The following is a 16,334-nucleotide window of genomic DNA, read 5'->3' on the forward strand; positions in this document are numbered from 1 at the left end:
GACGCGGAGTGCAGGGAAAGCAATCGATGAGCAGAGGTGAGAATGCAAACCTTTAACGTGGAGGGGGCACAGCTGCTGTGGCAGCGCCTACCCCCCGGCGTGGGGTCCCTCTGTAGAGCTGGGGGACCTCAAAGGGACACTCGGGGCAGGAGTTTGGTCCCCCGCGGTGGCTCTCTAGGGGTGACAGCAACGTGAAGTCCCTGAGGACGAACGCGCTCCCTGCCACACTCGGGCTTCCAGCCCAGTTCTCTTTCGGCCCGAGAACGTTCCGCGGCTGCGGGGGACAGGCCCGGACACCTTCCCCCGTGCCCCTCCCGAGCCTCCCCGGGCTCCCGCCGCTGCTCCGGGGCGGGGGGACCCCCCGCGGCCGCGGCAGGTTCCCGGCCGCCCCTTCCCCTGCCGGGGCTTCCCGCCGGCGCCGGGAGCCGCCCGGGGGCGGGCGGTGGCAGCGTTAGGACCCGGCGGCGGCTGGGCGGGTGTGTGTGTGTGTGTGCGTGCGGGGGGAGCGCAGCCCGGCGGTTGTTTACCGGGGAGCGGAGAGCCGGGGCAGGGCTCGCCGGCGCGCCGAGCCGAGCCGAGCCGAGCTGCGGCCCCTGGCCCTGCGCGCCGAGGATGCTGCGCGGGGGCCCGCGGCGGGCGGCGGCGCTGGGCGCGCTGCTGCTGGGCTCGCTGTTGCTGGCGGCCGCCCGCGGCGCCGAGGGTGAGTGCCGGCGGCCCGGCCCGCTTTGTTGCGGGGGACAAAGGCCGGTGAGGGGGGTGAGGGTGCCGGGGGGCTGCCCGGCCCGCCCGCACGGCTTTGGCCTCGTCTCTCCGCAGAGTGCCTTCGCGGCAACGGCGCGTCCTACCGCGGGAGCCGGCGAGTGGCCGCCGGAGGAGCCCCCTGCCTCAACTGGCTGGCGGTGCGGAGCGGCCCCGGCGCCGCGCTGCCGGCAGGTGGGTCCCGGGGGCTCGGGGAGCCGGAGGGGCGGGGAGTGGGGTTCTGGGGTGCCGGGGCCGCGGCGGAGCCCCCGCTGACGGCCCGCTGCCCTCCAGCACTCGCCGAGGACCACAACAGCTGCAGAAACCCGGACGGCGACGCCGCGCCCTGGTGCTACATCCGAGGCGCTGCCGGGGTCCCCGAGCGCAGACCCTGCGACATCGCCGAGTGCTCAGGTAGGAGCGGTCCCCTCCGGCCCCGCTTCCCCTCCTGCCCTCCCCGAGGCACTGCCTGCCGGGGGCTGGGTTTGTCACCCCCGGCTATGGCAGCACCCGCCGCCCTCCCCTGGGAACGCAGTGGACCCGGGGCTCCCCTCCGGCCCTGCCCGTGTGCGCACATCTGCCTCCCAGCTGTGCCTTGCTCCGCCCCGAGGGCTTTTGCCATTAGTGTCAGGAAAGGCCTGTGCAAAGCCTTGCCCCCCGCCCCCCTCCTCGTTGCACTATAGGGCTGCGTTGCAAATGGCTGAGGTCTGGGCATCTGGGCACTGCAGAGCTGTAGGTAGCGTTGCTGCGGGGCATCTTATTGCTGTCTAAACAAGTGTCCTGCTGCTAAAGGGGTGCCAGGGTGAATATGGATGGGGTGGGGGAGAAGAACTTGGAGAAAACGAGAATTGAATTGAAGGGAGGGCAGAGGACAGTAAGAAATGGAAAGCCACAAACACTGGATTCCTCCTGGGTAGTCAGGGTGGGAAACAGTTTGCCAAGAGAAGAACTGTAGCTGAGGCCTGTTTCAGGGAGAAGAGATGTCAATATTGACTGGGGCTAAAGGAACCACTTGGATTTTCTGGAACTGTTCACTTATCTCTGAGCCCCTCAAGGTTTACATACTCCACTGTCCCTCAGGATTGCTATCCTTGCAAGTAAACACACCCCCTCCCCACTGCCCCCCCCCATGCACCCTACCCTTTCTTCACTTTGCTCATTTTTCGCCTGTTTTTCCCTAAAGTGGAAGCAAAACAAATGTTCTGCTGCCAAGACCGTTACTCAAAACAATCGTGCAGCTTTGGGATCAGGAGAGTTGCTTGGCCTTTCAGCCAATACATCATTTCCACATTTCAGGGGTTTGACTATTTTCGTGGCTCAGAGCGAGCACCTTTTTATCATAGTTGTGCCTTGCAGCTCCCCTTAGCTGAGCATCTCTGGCTGACCCTCCGTAGTCACTGTGCCCTGCAGGAGCCCCTGATTTCCTGCCTCTTAACTCCCCTTCTGTACTTCCATTTCACATTCTACTGAGGGCTCAAAATGGCTGCAGATAGAAAATCCACATGGAGTTATTGCCTGCTGTGGGGGTGAGGTCCGGGTGCAGTTTTCAGGTGTGGATGCATGCTGTGCATAGCATTTCCAAAAAGAAGGAGGGGAGGTGTTTTAGACAGGTAATAGATACCTACTTTCCACTGTCATAGCTGTTACTGTGCTACAGCTTCCATTTTAACTGTGTCTTGAAAGAAGGAGCTACCTTGAAAATCTTTCAATGTTGTCGATAAAACATCCCCAGGGCTGGGAAGGGGTTCTGTGCTGTAAGTGTCCATCCTTACGCGCCTTTGTTTGGGCTCTGGCTGAGAACTTGCTGTACTTACGCCAGTCAGTGGCTGTGTGACTGAAGTGTTGCTCTGCCTTAGCCTGCCCATCACACTAAAGGAGTTTGCTACGTGGCTGCAAAGAGGGAAAGAATGTCCCCAGGTTGTTTTCACACCAGCTGGAGCCTCCTTCCGTCAAACCTTCCTGTGTCAGGAAGATTGAGGCAGAAGAGAGATAAATAGGCTCCTGGGAGATTTGGAATGGAGATTCTCATAATCTTGTTCATGTCTGTTCAGCACGCTTGAAACTGCAGCCTGTATATCGATCTATACACTAAATGAAGTCATTGTGCATCTCCTGGACTCATGCCCTGAACCAGAGTTCTGTTCTGCTGTCTGACTTCTGTCTCATCTGTGGTGGTGCCTTGCACTCCTGGTTAAATAAGTTCATGTCAAAGGGAGGGGGGGGGCAGAAAAGTACATTTCTTGTCTGCCTTAGTAGGATTTCTGGCAACAGCTTAAGAGGGAACAAGTATTTGTCAGTGTACTTTGAAGGCGGTTCAGTCTAGATCTGTCCCACTCATAAGGCACGTGTTGTTTTTGAAATACTTATCAATGCTTGGTATTTTGTGTATCTCTTTCCCCTCAGCAGATGCTACAGCTGCCACAGCCCCAGTCCCTACAGGAGAAGTTGATGCTTCTCAGGAGGTCGACCAGGTGTTTGAACCAGCTGATACCTTGCCCTCCCGGAGCGAGGCAGCTGCTGTGCAGCCTGTCATTGGGATCAGTCAGAGAGTGCAGATGAACTCCAAAGAAAAGAAGGACTTAGGGACACTAGGTATGAACCCAGGATCACGTGATGGATCCATTCCTGTAATTCTGACAGGATGGGTTTTTTCCAAGGCTCTGAAAGCAATCCTATAGCTGGATCTACTGCCTCTAATTTTGCCTCTTTCCTTTCTCTCTTTGCAGGGTACGTGTTGGGGCTGATCATGATGGTGATAATCATTGCCATCGGAGCCGGCATCGTCCTGGGATACATCTATAAGAGGTGAGCAACTATTCTCCTTTGCCCAAAAGCTGGTGTACACGTGAAGCAGCGTTTATTGAGCAGAAACGTCTGAGCACCTGCAGAGCCAAACCGATGCCAGACAGAAGCATGTTTTGATGTGGCACGTTGTGTAAGAGTTTCACTTGTCACAGTGAGGAAAGAACTATTTAAGAGTTAATCCCGTTCTTCTCCATTTCACCCATCAACATGGTATTCTGTCCCATTTAAAGTTTAAAACTGCTCTCTTTATTTTTTAGTTTTGTGTGTGTGTGTGTGTGCATGCGCGCCTTGATGTGGCTTTCTCAGATGCATCCAGGGGAGCAGAGTTTTACGTAAGAGCTGGAGAGAGCAGATCCCAGGTGCCCTCACAGGAAGTGTCTTTTCTGATCAGGAAAAGAACAATCCTTCTAGGAGGCCACCTGGTCCCCTGGTTTCTTTAGTCTAGCTAGCTTTAGAAGAAAAACAATTGGCAAATTCTTTGCCACTCATGCATTGTGTCCTATGAAGCTGAATATCAAGTAGCACTTTTTTTTTTGGTCAAAGTTCATTGCACCAAAGCTTTTGTATACTTTAAAGTAATTTTTGATTCAGAAGTTATTATTTGTTCATCCACTTCACTGTGTTGGACAGAAATGTTTGTGTAGGTCAGCAGTGTTTGAGGTTAGCGGTAACGGCAAGCAGCTCAGTTGTAAGAGACAGGGCAGGATTAACAAATGGCAGTGAATGTCGCTGCAGCAAGTGAAGGCCCAGGCTCCCTCCTCTGGGAGGATTTGTTCTGTATTTTGGCTGTTTGACAGCAGTCTGACACAACCAGGCAGAAGGAGCCCTTTCCCAAGCTGGGACATGTCCTTATGTAAGTGTTTATAATAAATGCTGACAGAAAAAAAAACAGAGGGAGGAGTGTTACGTAAGGGGCAAAACACAGAGCGCTGCTTGTCGAGGAATCTGATTTGAGGTGTTACTTCAGAGACTGCTAGCAGGAACAGCAGCCACTGCTGCACGCTCGTAGGCAGCTTTGACAAGCTGCCAAAATGCTTATTTGCTGACAGGAAACCCCAGCAGCTCTGCCTGGTTGGGATCACAAGCCCCAGGAGAAGTGCGTGGTGCCTGTCCCACCTCGCTCCTGTCTTCGGTGGGAAGAAGCAATAGACCAATGCTGAGCTTTGTCCAAATACAGCTTTGCTGCTTCAGCCCCAGAGAGCTCACAGCAGGGCTGCAGTGCAGGTTTGCTGTCTCTTTTCTTGCCTTGCTCTCAAAATGACGTGTGCAAGCTGGCAGGTTTGGCTAGGTGTGGTGAGAAACCTTTAATGGGTTTTAGTGGCTTTTGGTGTACGTAGCTTTTCCAGAGACAACGTGCTATTAATGCCATCCATTTTTAAAGCAAGGCAGTTTTTCCTCAGTACAAATTACAGAGGTGTCGCCTCCCTTAGCAACAAAGCCTAAGGTAGGTTTGAGGAGCTGGTTGTGGATGTAAGCTGTTAGCTGCAGCGGCAGAAGGCAGGGCCAGCTTTAATAAATAAGCTTCAGTACCTTCAGGAACTTTAATTTGGCTCACAGGTTTGTTTGCTGCCACAAAAGGCAGAATCTGTCACCACCTCTGGTATTTGTTTCTATCCGATGAAGCAGGTTACGGAAGCTCTTTTCCACGGCAGTGGGCTTTGCGCCATCTTACCGCTCCCGTGGGCCTGCGCTGGGCGGTGCTGCGGGACTATAAGGTGTAAGGAAACATTTGTCAGCTCCATGGTTTGGAGGAGAAGCCTGGCTTTACAGTCAGCATTTAGCAGTAGCAATGTCAGTGAATAAGCCAGCTTGTGGGGGAGGGACAGACTTGACTTCACTTGGCTGCTTGTTTTTTGAAGATGCTCAGATGGGGTCCTCTGCTTACAGCAGGGAAAGTTTCTGGCCCTCTGTATGTAGCTGAAACACCTGTTTCTTAAAAAGCAGAGTCCCTTCTTTTCCACTATATCACCTTTACTGGGACTGCCTCGGAGCAGTGGCACTCACCCCATGCACATTTTGTGGGGTTTTTTTTTTTTGTTTTTTTTTTTTTAATCTAGGGGGAAAGACCTGAAGGAAAAGCACGAACAGAAAGTTTATGAGCGTGAAATGCAGCGCATCACACTGCCACTCTCGGCGTTCACCAATCCTGCCTGTGAGTTTGTAGACGAGAACACAATTGTGGTGCACACCAACCAGACACCTGTGGAGGACACACACGATGGTAGTGGCCCGCTCATGGGGCAGGCGGGTACTCCTGGGGCCTGAGCAGCTCTGGCAGGAGCAATACAGGCTGAGCAAAGCCTCCGGCTTTCCCACTGTGAGTGCGGGGGGGTTGCGTGTGTTCATTTCTATTTTGTTTTCTTTTTGATGAAAGCCAGATGAAGGTGATGCAGAGGGACAGAAAATGGGCTGTTCATCATGATGTGTTTGAGGGGCACCATTCAGTGCATGACCAGCTGGGGACTGGTGTGGTGGACCCTGCTGCTTCCTCCCACCTATCTCCACGGCGTGCCAAGGAGCTGGGGGGGATGACGGGCCAGGCTCACAACTGGCCGCAGATCCCATAGCCTGCAGTGTGGTCTTGGCTTCCTTTTTTTCTGTTCCTTTCCTATTTAATGGTGTGCACTGTTACTTAAGTTTCAGCCTGGAACGCCAGAAGGAAGCAGTACCGCAGGGACTGAGGGGAGCTTCACATCAGACTTAGCTAGATAATTACACTCTGATTATAGTTCCTGCCTTTTTGCTTTAGTGGCTGAGAGCTGGAGACACTGTCCAGAATCCTGCTGCTGGATCAGGTTTTTTTCCAAGGAAGAGTTTATTTGAAGGATGGCTTTGGCCAGGAGCAATATGTTTAGCCCCAGTGTCAATTTGGAAAAGCTCTTCTCAAGCTCTTGACAAATCCAGGTCTTCCAGGGCTGAGGCCACATCTCCATTCCCCTGTGGGGTTGCTACATGCACAGCCACAGTTGTAGGTGTCCAGGTGGTCTGTTCTTCCTGCTCACTTACACAGATCAGGAGACCAAAGGCCAAGCAGCAGACAGTTGTGAAGTGACGAAAACAAACTGCCCTTCTGTTACCTACAGCAGGTTGAGCACTGAGGATAGATAACATCCTCTTCCGAATTCCCTTGTCCTTTTCCAGAGCCAGCTCTGGACAAGAGTGGCCAAGCCCGCTGTGGCGGTCACCCCGACCGTAACGCAGCAGCTCTTGCTCTAAGGGCAGGACAGGGCAGCTGCTCTTGCAGGATCCCAAAGGTCTGGGCATGGCTTCGGGCCCAGCCTCCTTCACACACTCCGCTTCTGCAGCGAGACTACTTGCTTAGAGCCTGGCCCTATTAGAGAGGTTTTGTAACAACTTTTATTAGCGTTTCAGGGGATTTGGAAGGGATGGTTGCTGCAGTGTCTCCCAAATGGCACCAAGGCAAGGCCATTTCAGGGAAACATCCATCCCCGCCTCAGGGGATTCAAGCCATTCAAGTAAGTTTTCTAGCCATCTGCTTTACAGCTGTGGGCCTAACAGGGAGCAGCACTTGGCAGCAGGGGTTTTAGTGTTAATGATTAATTCAGAAAAGGGAAACGTTTTATTTTTAAATGCCTTTGAATACCATTTCTTTGTAAAATCTTTTAAATACCTCATTATGAGAAGGTGCAGATTGTGCTACCTTGTATTAAAGCTTAAAAAGAAAAATGCTCTGTAGACGTGTGTGGACTGTGGCTCATCTGTAAGTTCCTCCTGCCGGAGCAGCATCCTTTTGCCTGTTGCAGACTTCAAATTGAGGAGAAGGGAAGACGCCACTTCAGTTTGCCAGGCTCAAAGGTAAATCCCTACAAGCAGCGCCTCGGCTCCCCAGCACTGACAGGGGCACGGAGCTGTCTCCTCGCTGCTGGCAGCTCATCTTGGGCGCTTCCTGAGAAGCAGCTGTGGGGGTGTGAGCTGTGCTGATGAAGCAGGCTGGCCCGTGGGCAGGTGCCCTGTTACAGCCCCTTCCTGCATGACGCAGGGCAGTTCTGCTGTGGTGCCTCAGCAGCAGCTCTGTCTCCGGGCCTTGCCTTGGAAAGTGGGATGGAGATGAGCGCAGCAGGTTACAGGAAGCGCTGACATAGCCAGCATTTTCGTTCAGTTGTTGCCTTAACAAATGCCCCCTGAACTCCCTATTTCAGAATAAGAGATTTCCAAGAACAGGCTGTATTTTTATCCCTGGATCAGAAAAGGAAAATGGAGAGAGGCTCCATGTTCTGGTGTCTCCTGTCCACCCTTAAAAAAACCCCCAACAACCAACAAAGCTTGGCAACCTCTTCCCTTTCCATCGCTCCAGGTAAATAGTTCTGTAGAGCACTTGCGCTGTGTCTCTATAGTTCTGTAAATGCGGCAGAGTCCTCTGTTCAAGAACAGGCGTTCTAGACGCTACCCCATCTGTGCAGGTTTGATGTTGCCACGTTGTGACAACAATAGAAACCCAAGAAGTTACAGCTTCCTGCTTTGTGTAACACAGAGACAACACAACCTTGTTTCCATCGCATACATTTACTGCTTTTTAATTTAGTTAGAACATGGAGCTGTGCAAATCACAGTTCATAAACCCCACCCACACATCACCCAGGACTCCCCCCTTCAGGGGTCCCCTCACAAACCAGCCTGGGAGGGGGAAAGAAAGGGCAAATCTTATTAACAATCCTGAATCCACTGGACCCAGTTTAAAGAGGCTCCTCTGCTGACTCACAGCACAGGGAGTCCCCAGTGTTTCTAAAACACCACTACAGACACTAAAAACACCCCCCAAACACACACCTTTTGTCAGGTGAGGGCTGGCCCCATGTTCTTTTACATAATACTTTTAATTCATGGGTAGGGGGAGGAAATCAAAGTAACAGCAAAGACTAACACCCATTCCCCACCACTCAATACCGAAGGGAGGGGGGGGAAAAAGGAGCACACAAAAAATCCAGTTAAACCAAGATGTTTGTGAAACCTAAGAGCAGGACTCGAGCCAGCTTTTTGTTAAGTTCTGCCAACCACACACGAGCTACTGCAGCAGTAGCTTGCTTCCTTCTCCCACCGAGGGAGGCAGAAGAGAAGTGCTGGAAGAAAATACATCCCCACCCACCTCCCAATAACTCCAAGCCCTTCTTTCTCCCCCAAAGCAGGGAATGACCCTGAGGAAAGTTTCTGCTTGGAGGATCAGCTCAGGTATTGCAGCAGCAGCTGCAAGAAGGACCTTCAAAGGGAGCAACTTGCAGAGCCTGCAGGAAAGGATGAGGTAATGGCAACTGAATTACTAGTTCTCCAGCTGCCACTCCTGGGAGAATGGGACATTCTCCAGCACTTTTCTGTTCATGACTAGTCCATCCTTTAAGTAACCTTGGGCATATCTCCTTTTCCCATCGTCCGTGCACAAAGTCTAAGCCACTTCAGACCTTTGGCTTTCTCAAGAGCACCTTCTGCCACTTTCTGTCACCTCATGTCCACAGCCAGTGCCTAGTGCAGTTCTACACATTCACGTTCAAATACTTTCACCTAGGTTAAGGTTCTTGGGCAAACAAGCTCAGTGTGCAGGCCCAGGGTCTGAAGATGCTCAAGTGGCTCATTTGCTGCCTGCCTTGTTCACCATCTGAAGGGGCAAGCAGAGCTAAGTCTTAGTGTTTCTAGGCAGGCTGTTGGAGGTATTCGGAGACAGGAGGAAAAAAGCCACAAAACCAAACCAAAACAAAAATTCATACACGCTTCCCCACAGCAGGAGAGCTGCCCAGTTCCTGGGGCTTTTCACTCCCTCCCGATGCACATTGGAGGCCAAAATCTCAGTGGGTTGTTCTGGAAAACACATGCACAAACATATACACACACATTACACACACACACGCTGTCCTGGTGGGGCCTTTTGCTGGATATCCAATTTCCCCAGCGTTCTGAGCAGGGTTGTCAGGGGGAGAAGCAGTTCCAGAAGTGCTGGTCCTTGCCCAGGAGAGTCTCCTACAGCAATTCCCTCCCTAGCAGACAGGCCATGGTGGCTTCACAGCTTGCAGCCAAGTTCTAAGGCACCACAGTAAAGAAGCCTGAAAAGGCCAGAGAAACATTTCTCTAGCCTGAAAATTAAGTGTTGAGCAGCTTTCCTAGGTGCAGTTGGCAGGAAACAGCTCTTCTTGCTTCTGAAACATGCCAGAAATCCACAGTGAATCAGGATGTCCGAGAGGAGGGGTTCTGGGTGGGGAGAGAGAGGCAATGCAGCAAACGCACAGCTTGGTGCCCCGTTAATGCCCTGGAAGTGGCTGAAGTGTGCATCCCTCCCTGTCGCTCATCTCAGCTCCCATGGAAATGGTGCAGGCGGCAGGACGAGCTGACTAGGTTGTGTTTTCAGGTAGCTTGTCACGGTTCAGTCCATACTGCACGCTCACGTTGTGGTCCAGCTCCTCCAACTCAGACGGAAGCGGGATGGCAAGTTCTCCCAGGTAGAGAGAGAGAGCTTCAAAGGAATCTTCCAGCTTGGAAAAAGGGGGCCTAGAAGCAGCAGTGAGTACATGTGAGTGGGTAAGAGGAGGCAGGAGAGCATCTAGAAAGGCTGAGCCAGTTGTCCATTCAGGTCACTGTCCCGTGCACAGAAGTGTGAACAGGGACACGATCCCTCCCCATTCAGCTTCCAAGGCTGCAAAGATACCGTCTGTCTGGGCTACCTGGTTTTACAGCTAATTACCAGGGAGGTCCAGCTCTTTTGCAGCCCGCTTGGCATCAACACTGTTCTGAAGCTATGAGTTTCACAACTGAAATCTAATTAAGTATTCACCTTTCAGAGCTGCTGCCAAGGTCTGCCCCTACTTCTTGTACATGAGAAACCCTGAACAATCACTCCTGCTTTACCCTGTCCCAGAAATGGTTTCAGAGCCCTCTACCATATACAGCGGTCTCTCTCCCAAGCTGATGAGGCGTTAGTCTCTCCTCACGTGAAAGCCTTCGAGCATTCCCACCAGCAATGCAGCCCTCTTCCACCCTCCGTGCAGACCGATCCTTCTAAGGGGAGACGGACACACATCCTCCAGGGTTACAAAGAGGAGTCCTCCAGACCCCAAACCTACCTGCTCTCTGGTTCCAATCTGCAGCAAATAGCAGCCAGAGGGAAAAAGGCTGGAGGACAGTCAGCAGGAACAAACTTCTCCCAGAACAGCTTGACATTAAGGCCAAAATCCAGTGTGCGTGGGAGACAGTCTGGGTCAGCGTAAACCTGGCCTATGATCTAGGGAAAAAGGAGAGGAGTGCTTCAGCACAGCAACATTTCCAGAGGGTTAACAAACAGGGAACTTCAGCAACAGGCAGGGGCTCCTTCAAACCGATAGGGAGAAAAAGGAAGAGCAGAAACACTGTTCCTCCTTTCCAAAGGGGCCAGTCACATAAGGGAATGAGCAAGGCACTGTGTACAGGCAAACTTCACATGAAACTTTTTCAAGACCTGGTGATGCGGCCACTGTTGTGAAGGAAGGCCCAGACGCTTCTCTTTCTCCCCAGGGTCTCTCTGCTAGAAAATACAGGATGCTGTGCACCTCCCAGAGAGCCTGACAGAGTCTCGCTGCTGGGTCAGCTACTGGGGATGACGTAGCCCATCCTGATCACAAGCCATCAACACAACCTGCACACCACCATCCCAGCTCTCCCCTCTCACATAATCTTACCGCATCACCAGCAAAGCTCCTCTGTCTACGGAGCTTGTCCTGAACAATGCTGTGAAGTCAACGCACCAGAGTTGCTCTGTTACAGGCAGATTCGACCCCACCCACAGCCAGAGGGTAGGGGCAGAGAGAAGAACCACTGTAGCCAAGACCCAGGAGGTTGCAGGTGAGAGGAGGAGGTGGCTGGGTGGAACAGCGAAGCCCTGCTCCAGCACTTAGAAGTCCCAGCAATCACCACCTACCGTGTGAGCTGCACCCACCACCTCCAGCACTATGGGACTCAAAAGTGTAGTAAGGGGGAAGGAACCCGCAGCGGAGAGCTGTGGGGTGATCTGGACACAGACAAGGTCAATGTCAATATAGACTCTCACATGAGGAAGAGTATTACATTTAAAGCCTCATCAGCTGTCACAAAGAGGGCGTTATTTATAACCACCCAGGCTTCTCTATGCCAATAACTCAGAAGGAGAACCACATCCTGTAACTACAGCGGAACGCCCATTGTATGCTTTGGCAGGGTTATTTCTTTATCTGTTTGAGTGCGTAGCTTCTTTTTTTAGTGTCCTTATTTTGGTGACAAGGAAAATATTCATATGCTACTACCCATTTATTTGTCTTTTTTCTAGATGAAACAATTGTTTTAGTCCCGCATACAGATTTTTCAAGTTCCTAAATCTATCACTCACAACCACAGCATTCTCTGAGAGGAGGGCCCAGGGTAAACAGAGCTCCAGATGAGGCTGCAAAGATTTATGCACATACATTTTCTTTGTCCCCTTCATCCAAATGCTGAAGATGAAACTGCTGGTCTCCCCTCATATTCCTTTAACTGCTGTTATCTGTACACATAACCACCTGCCTTTCATCTGTATTTCCACTGTCTTACACACCTTTTAAACTGAAAATACTTTGCAGTGGTGCTCTCTGCAGACAGCAAAGCCTGATATAACAGTAAGGCTGCGTTGACTGAGATAAACGAAGCCAACAGACTGCAGGGTGCAAGCTTCACTAGCCAAGCTGCAAAGGGTTTCAGTTTCCCTTCTCTGAAGTGCCATCCCCAGTGGAGGCCCTGAATTTGCTGAGATTATACAGCTGATTGTTCTTTTAACGAGGCAACAGAAAAAGAAAATATATCACAGTTTTAAGGAACTTGTCTACTTTTAAATGGATACCAGGGCTCAATCAGAACCTGACAGACTTTTTTACAGCTTCTCTCAATCCAGGAGGAACCTCTCTATTTCTTTCAGTCCAGCAAGAAACTCTCTCCGGGGCCAAAAAGTTACGAGGTCCCTGAGGGAACAGAGGCAGGGTAGACTTGTACTCCCAGCCTAATTCACTGTGGCCTTCGGTCACAGACTGCACACTCAGATACAGAGAGCTGGCTGACACAATGTGTGTGAGGAGATGGCAGTGGGGGAGACTTCTGTTGAAGATAACCGTGTGACATCCTGGTCTTACCTCACAGAGAACAATCCCAAATGAAAAGATGTCGACTGTCTCATCGTAGCTCTGTCCTGCAGGAAACACAAGATACTCAGCTCTGAGAGAAACATTTCCCCATCCAGCTATTCCAGCAGCTGCCAGTCCAAAGCTGAACTAAGCCTGTTCTCTGATGAGCTCTACAACAGGAGACAGCAAGGCTTAAATGTGAGCAGGGTCTGTTGCCTCAAAAATATGCATACCAACTGCGCCTTCCTGTACAGTGCCATCACATATTTTAACCCCGCTTCCTTTTCTTACCAGGGAATTACAGGATGACACGGAGAAGCCTTGTGTATCAAAGGTCTGAGCAAATGCTAAGGGTAACTATGGAAAGCTTCTGCTTTCCCGCTTCTTTCCTTTCCTTCTGCTTTCCTTTTCCAGTCAGTCCCACTGACTGCTGTTCTAGCGCACCTCTACAGTGCACGAGTCGGTGTTTGGATTCCCCAGCAGCCAGCGAGTGCCCAGTCCCTGCTGCAGTGACTGCAGAGATAATAAATTACACGCTAACAGCACTTCGAATCTGGGAAAGCAGAGTGGCTCCAGCGCGCCATTGTCTGCTTACAGACCCGCCCCTCCCAAGCCAGGATCTGGTAAACAGCCTTGCTTTCAGAGGTGATGTCAGACTGTGCTCTTGCTGTTCTCTCGACAAATGCCAGGTCTGAGACAGGCTCTGAGAAGCAGCCTGTGAATCCAGTAGGGCCTGTAGGCCTCGAGAGGAGGAAAACACAGCAACATGGAGAGGAGTTGAGCTGGGGGAGAGAAGCCCAGTTCTCCCTTCCCTGGTGGACTCTGTTGGACAATATGATATCATATCATGTCATAGGTAGCCAAAGTGTCCAGCCTGGTCAGACAGACCCACTCACTAAGAGGAAATGGTGTCTATTGTATGTCACCCTTACCTCAACTCCTGCAGGGGCAGCTCTTCCCCCTGGGGACATAGTTCGTCCTTAACACAACTGAGGGCTGCATGCCAAAGCCCAGATTTCCCTGCACTTTGACAATTCTACCCCCAGTCCTGAGGCTTCAGCAAACCCGGCAGCAGAAAGCTTCTCCCTGGATCTAAGCAACAAAACACGTAAGCCTCATCCTGGACTTGAATGATCCATATCTCAAGGGGCAGGTCCCAAGCAAGGGGCTATAACAGAAACTGATCTCAGGTTCAGTCTTATTTCAGGCCTCTCTTGTCTTCCTCGTTATCTGGATCACAGCAAATTTAGGTCTGTTGCCCTCCTGAAGAATCCTGCTGCCAAGCCAGGAGCATTACCTCGCCCGCTCCAAGGATTATCAGCTCAGGTACTGCAAGAGAAGTGCAGCTGGGGCCCCTGTGTGTATAAATAAGCTTGCATATTAGCAGGGCTAAAACCACATGCTCTAATAGGTTTGTTTGTTACTAGGGCTCAGGAGCTTTCAGTAATCCTATCATCCCTATACCTTGCCACAGGCAGTCTCCTCACCTGCACCCTGGTATCGGTATCTTACCATTTAGCATCTCTGGGGCCATCCAGTATGGGTTGCCAACCACCGTGTAACGCTTCTTCCTGTCACTCTTGCGTAGGGTTCGTTTCTTGGCAGATGGCTTCTCCAAAGTGGGCTTTTTTCTTTCCTCCACAATCAGCCGAGACAGACCAAAGTCAGCCACCACCACCGTCTTATCCTACACAAGGGGTTTAGCACAAGCCACTGATTCCTCTCAGCTCCTTTCCAGAGCAAAGAGGCTGCAGTTCCTGTTCACTATCAGCTACACGGCAAGGCAAACTATCAAGGTTTCCTGCAGCCAGAGGAGTGTAGCGAGCTGTCTAGACAGGTGTAAGACACCCAATTCACGATCCCAACTCGTTATTTCCTCTCTTCGTTGTCTTGCTTCCTGTGTGGTCACTAACACTAATCTCATCAATTTGGCTACACTTGCCAGGACAAACCTGGACCTTTCCTTTCAGAACTCCCTACTCTACCCTGGCCAGGAATTAATTTAGGCTTTCATCCTGGGTCATCTGAAGCCCGCACACTGATCTCATATTCCAGCCAAGTGAAACAAGGGCAAGGCTTGAGGAAATGAAGCTATACATAAATCTTGTGACCTAGCGTTTCAAAAAGAGAGGGCACACACACGTGCACGCACCCACACACTTGTCTGAATCCTGACTGCCAATAAAACAAGTCATCAAGTGGTTAGAAGAACAGAAGCAGCTGTATCCCAACATTTTATAGCTGAGACAGGGAACTGAGCTGTAGTAATTCCCATAACGTGACTGATAGTAGGAGATGCCACCACGGGAAAGAGGTGAGAGAACAGGGTTAAGAAATGGTGAAAGCCAGACCAGCCTGGAAAATCCCATGTGAAGATGAATCTCCCTTGTTTAGGGCACTAAAAGCCTGACAAAAGAGAGAACATCATGGAGAGAAAACCGAGGGAAGAAGGTAACAGGGAGGGGAGCAGCATGCTGTGGGGAACAGAAGTGTAGCTCACCAACTTGATCAGGCAATTGTGTGAATTCAGGTCTCTGTGAATGATGCACATGGAGTGCAAGTAAGCCTGGAACAGAGGGAGAAAGTTTGTTGTTAGGGGTTCTCAGGCTGCTATGTCCCTTCACATCTACAGACCTCAACAACCAGACGCTAGCAGTCAGGCAGCACCCACAGCCCCTCAGACACCACTGGGCTGAAGCAACCAACCCTGCCCCTGGAGGTTTGCTCCGTGACAAAGGGACAGTCCGACTCACCATTCCAGAGGCAATTCCTTTGGCAAAGCTGACCTTCTGCTGCCAGGGAAACGGGTCCTGAAAGACAAGTCCTAAACGGTCAGGGACTGTCTTACCAGCCACCTGGTGACAGCAGTCCCTCCACAACAGGGACTCTTACAGCAGTCACAGAAAGACAGTACAGCCCTAGAGAGAAGGCCCTTCCTGCCTCTGGCCATCCACAACTAAGCAGCAGCTTTTCCACACAGCTCCAAAGGAGAAGATCAACAACAAGCACCATGAGGCTGGCACAACCAATGACACACTGTCAACCTCATTGAGGAGAGGTCCACCAGGCTTCCGTACTCACCGCGTTGCGGAGGAAGTCCTTCAGGGTGCCCCCCTCAATGTACTCAGTGAGGAGATTCAGCTTCTTGTCCTTGTACAGTACACCGATGAACTTCAGCACGTTGGGGTGATCCAGGCTGCGCATCACTTTCACCTGGGAAGCAGAGACATCCCACCCCAAAGAAAAGTCCTGACAGATCCGCTCTGAGGTGACAAACGCTCTAATGCTGGAGGTCCCCTCCAGAGATCACAGAGTGCACTCGAACTCCAACCTTAAGGCAGGCAATTAGCCGTTGCCTCTTCATTTTCACGCTGTGCAATTAACCTGATCTTAGTCTTTAAGGAGAGCACCCTTGAGTTTGGCTAACTTTGAAGAGACGGGAGCTCTCCAGGGCAGCTATCTGGTCTGTACTGCATGTGTCAGGGCCAGAATAGCAGCATCAGGTGTTTAGGAAGTTGCCTTTAAGCTAAATCTGACTTTGAAAAACACGGTAGGCAGCCACCAAGAAAATAGTTCAGCTTAAGTACAGCAGGAGTCTTAAATATCTTACAGATATTGGCCCTCATCACTTCTATCTATGCACAAGGCTCAAGGGATAAATCCTTTATGTAGTGCACAGCTCCATTTTCC

At 51.4% G+C, this 16,334-nt stretch overlaps 2 protein-coding genes across 9 annotated transcripts in view; one reads left to right on the forward strand and one right to left on the reverse strand.

Moving 5' to 3' along the window:
• The first annotated feature begins 355 nt into the window (after positions 1 to 355).
• Positions 356 to 7,239, forward strand: PIK3IP1 (phosphoinositide-3-kinase interacting protein 1). 4 transcript variants are annotated; one of them, XM_080392857.1, is made up of 6 exons: positions 392 to 700; positions 817 to 933; positions 1,033 to 1,152; positions 3,142 to 3,330; positions 3,465 to 3,543; positions 5,601 to 7,239. In XM_080392857.1, exons 1-6 carry the CDS (start codon positions 613 to 615, stop codon positions 5,806 to 5,808), a joined length of 801 nt encoding a protein of 266 aa, XP_080248983.1. In that variant the 5' UTR covers positions 392 to 612; the 3' UTR covers positions 5,809 to 7,239. The 4 variants fall into 4 exon arrangements, with proteins under 4 accessions (XP_080248985.1, XP_080248986.1, XP_080248983.1 ...); XM_080392858.1 differs by having other exon boundaries at positions 404 to 700; positions 3,145 to 3,330; XM_080392859.1 differs by lacking the exon at positions 817 to 933 and having other exon boundaries at positions 356 to 700.
• An 809-nt stretch (positions 7,240 to 8,048) lies between these two features.
• Positions 8,049 to 16,334, reverse strand: part of LIMK2 (LIM domain kinase 2) — an 81,389-nt gene continuing 73,103 nt past the window's right edge. For all 5 annotated transcript variants that reach the window (XM_080391880.1, XM_080391883.1, XM_080391884.1 and 2 more), the window contains 7 exons: positions 15,726 to 15,857; positions 15,398 to 15,454; positions 15,145 to 15,210; positions 14,157 to 14,331; positions 12,654 to 12,709; positions 10,608 to 10,765; positions 8,049 to 10,035 (listed from right to left, as the gene is read on the reverse strand). In XM_080391880.1, the coding sequence (XP_080248006.1) occupies positions 9,879 to 10,035; positions 10,608 to 10,765; positions 12,654 to 12,709; positions 14,157 to 14,331; positions 15,145 to 15,210; positions 15,398 to 15,454; positions 15,726 to 15,857 (801 nt within the window). In that variant the 3' untranslated portion in view covers positions 8,049 to 9,878. The remainder of the gene's footprint in view (positions 10,036 to 10,607; positions 10,766 to 12,653; positions 12,710 to 14,156; positions 14,332 to 15,144; positions 15,211 to 15,397; positions 15,455 to 15,725; positions 15,858 to 16,334) is intronic.

This window comes from Falco punctatus (assembly GCF_963210335.1).
Source record: "Falco punctatus genome assembly, chromosome: 1".
Taxonomy (NCBI): domain Eukaryota; kingdom Metazoa; phylum Chordata; class Aves; order Falconiformes; family Falconidae; genus Falco; species Falco punctatus.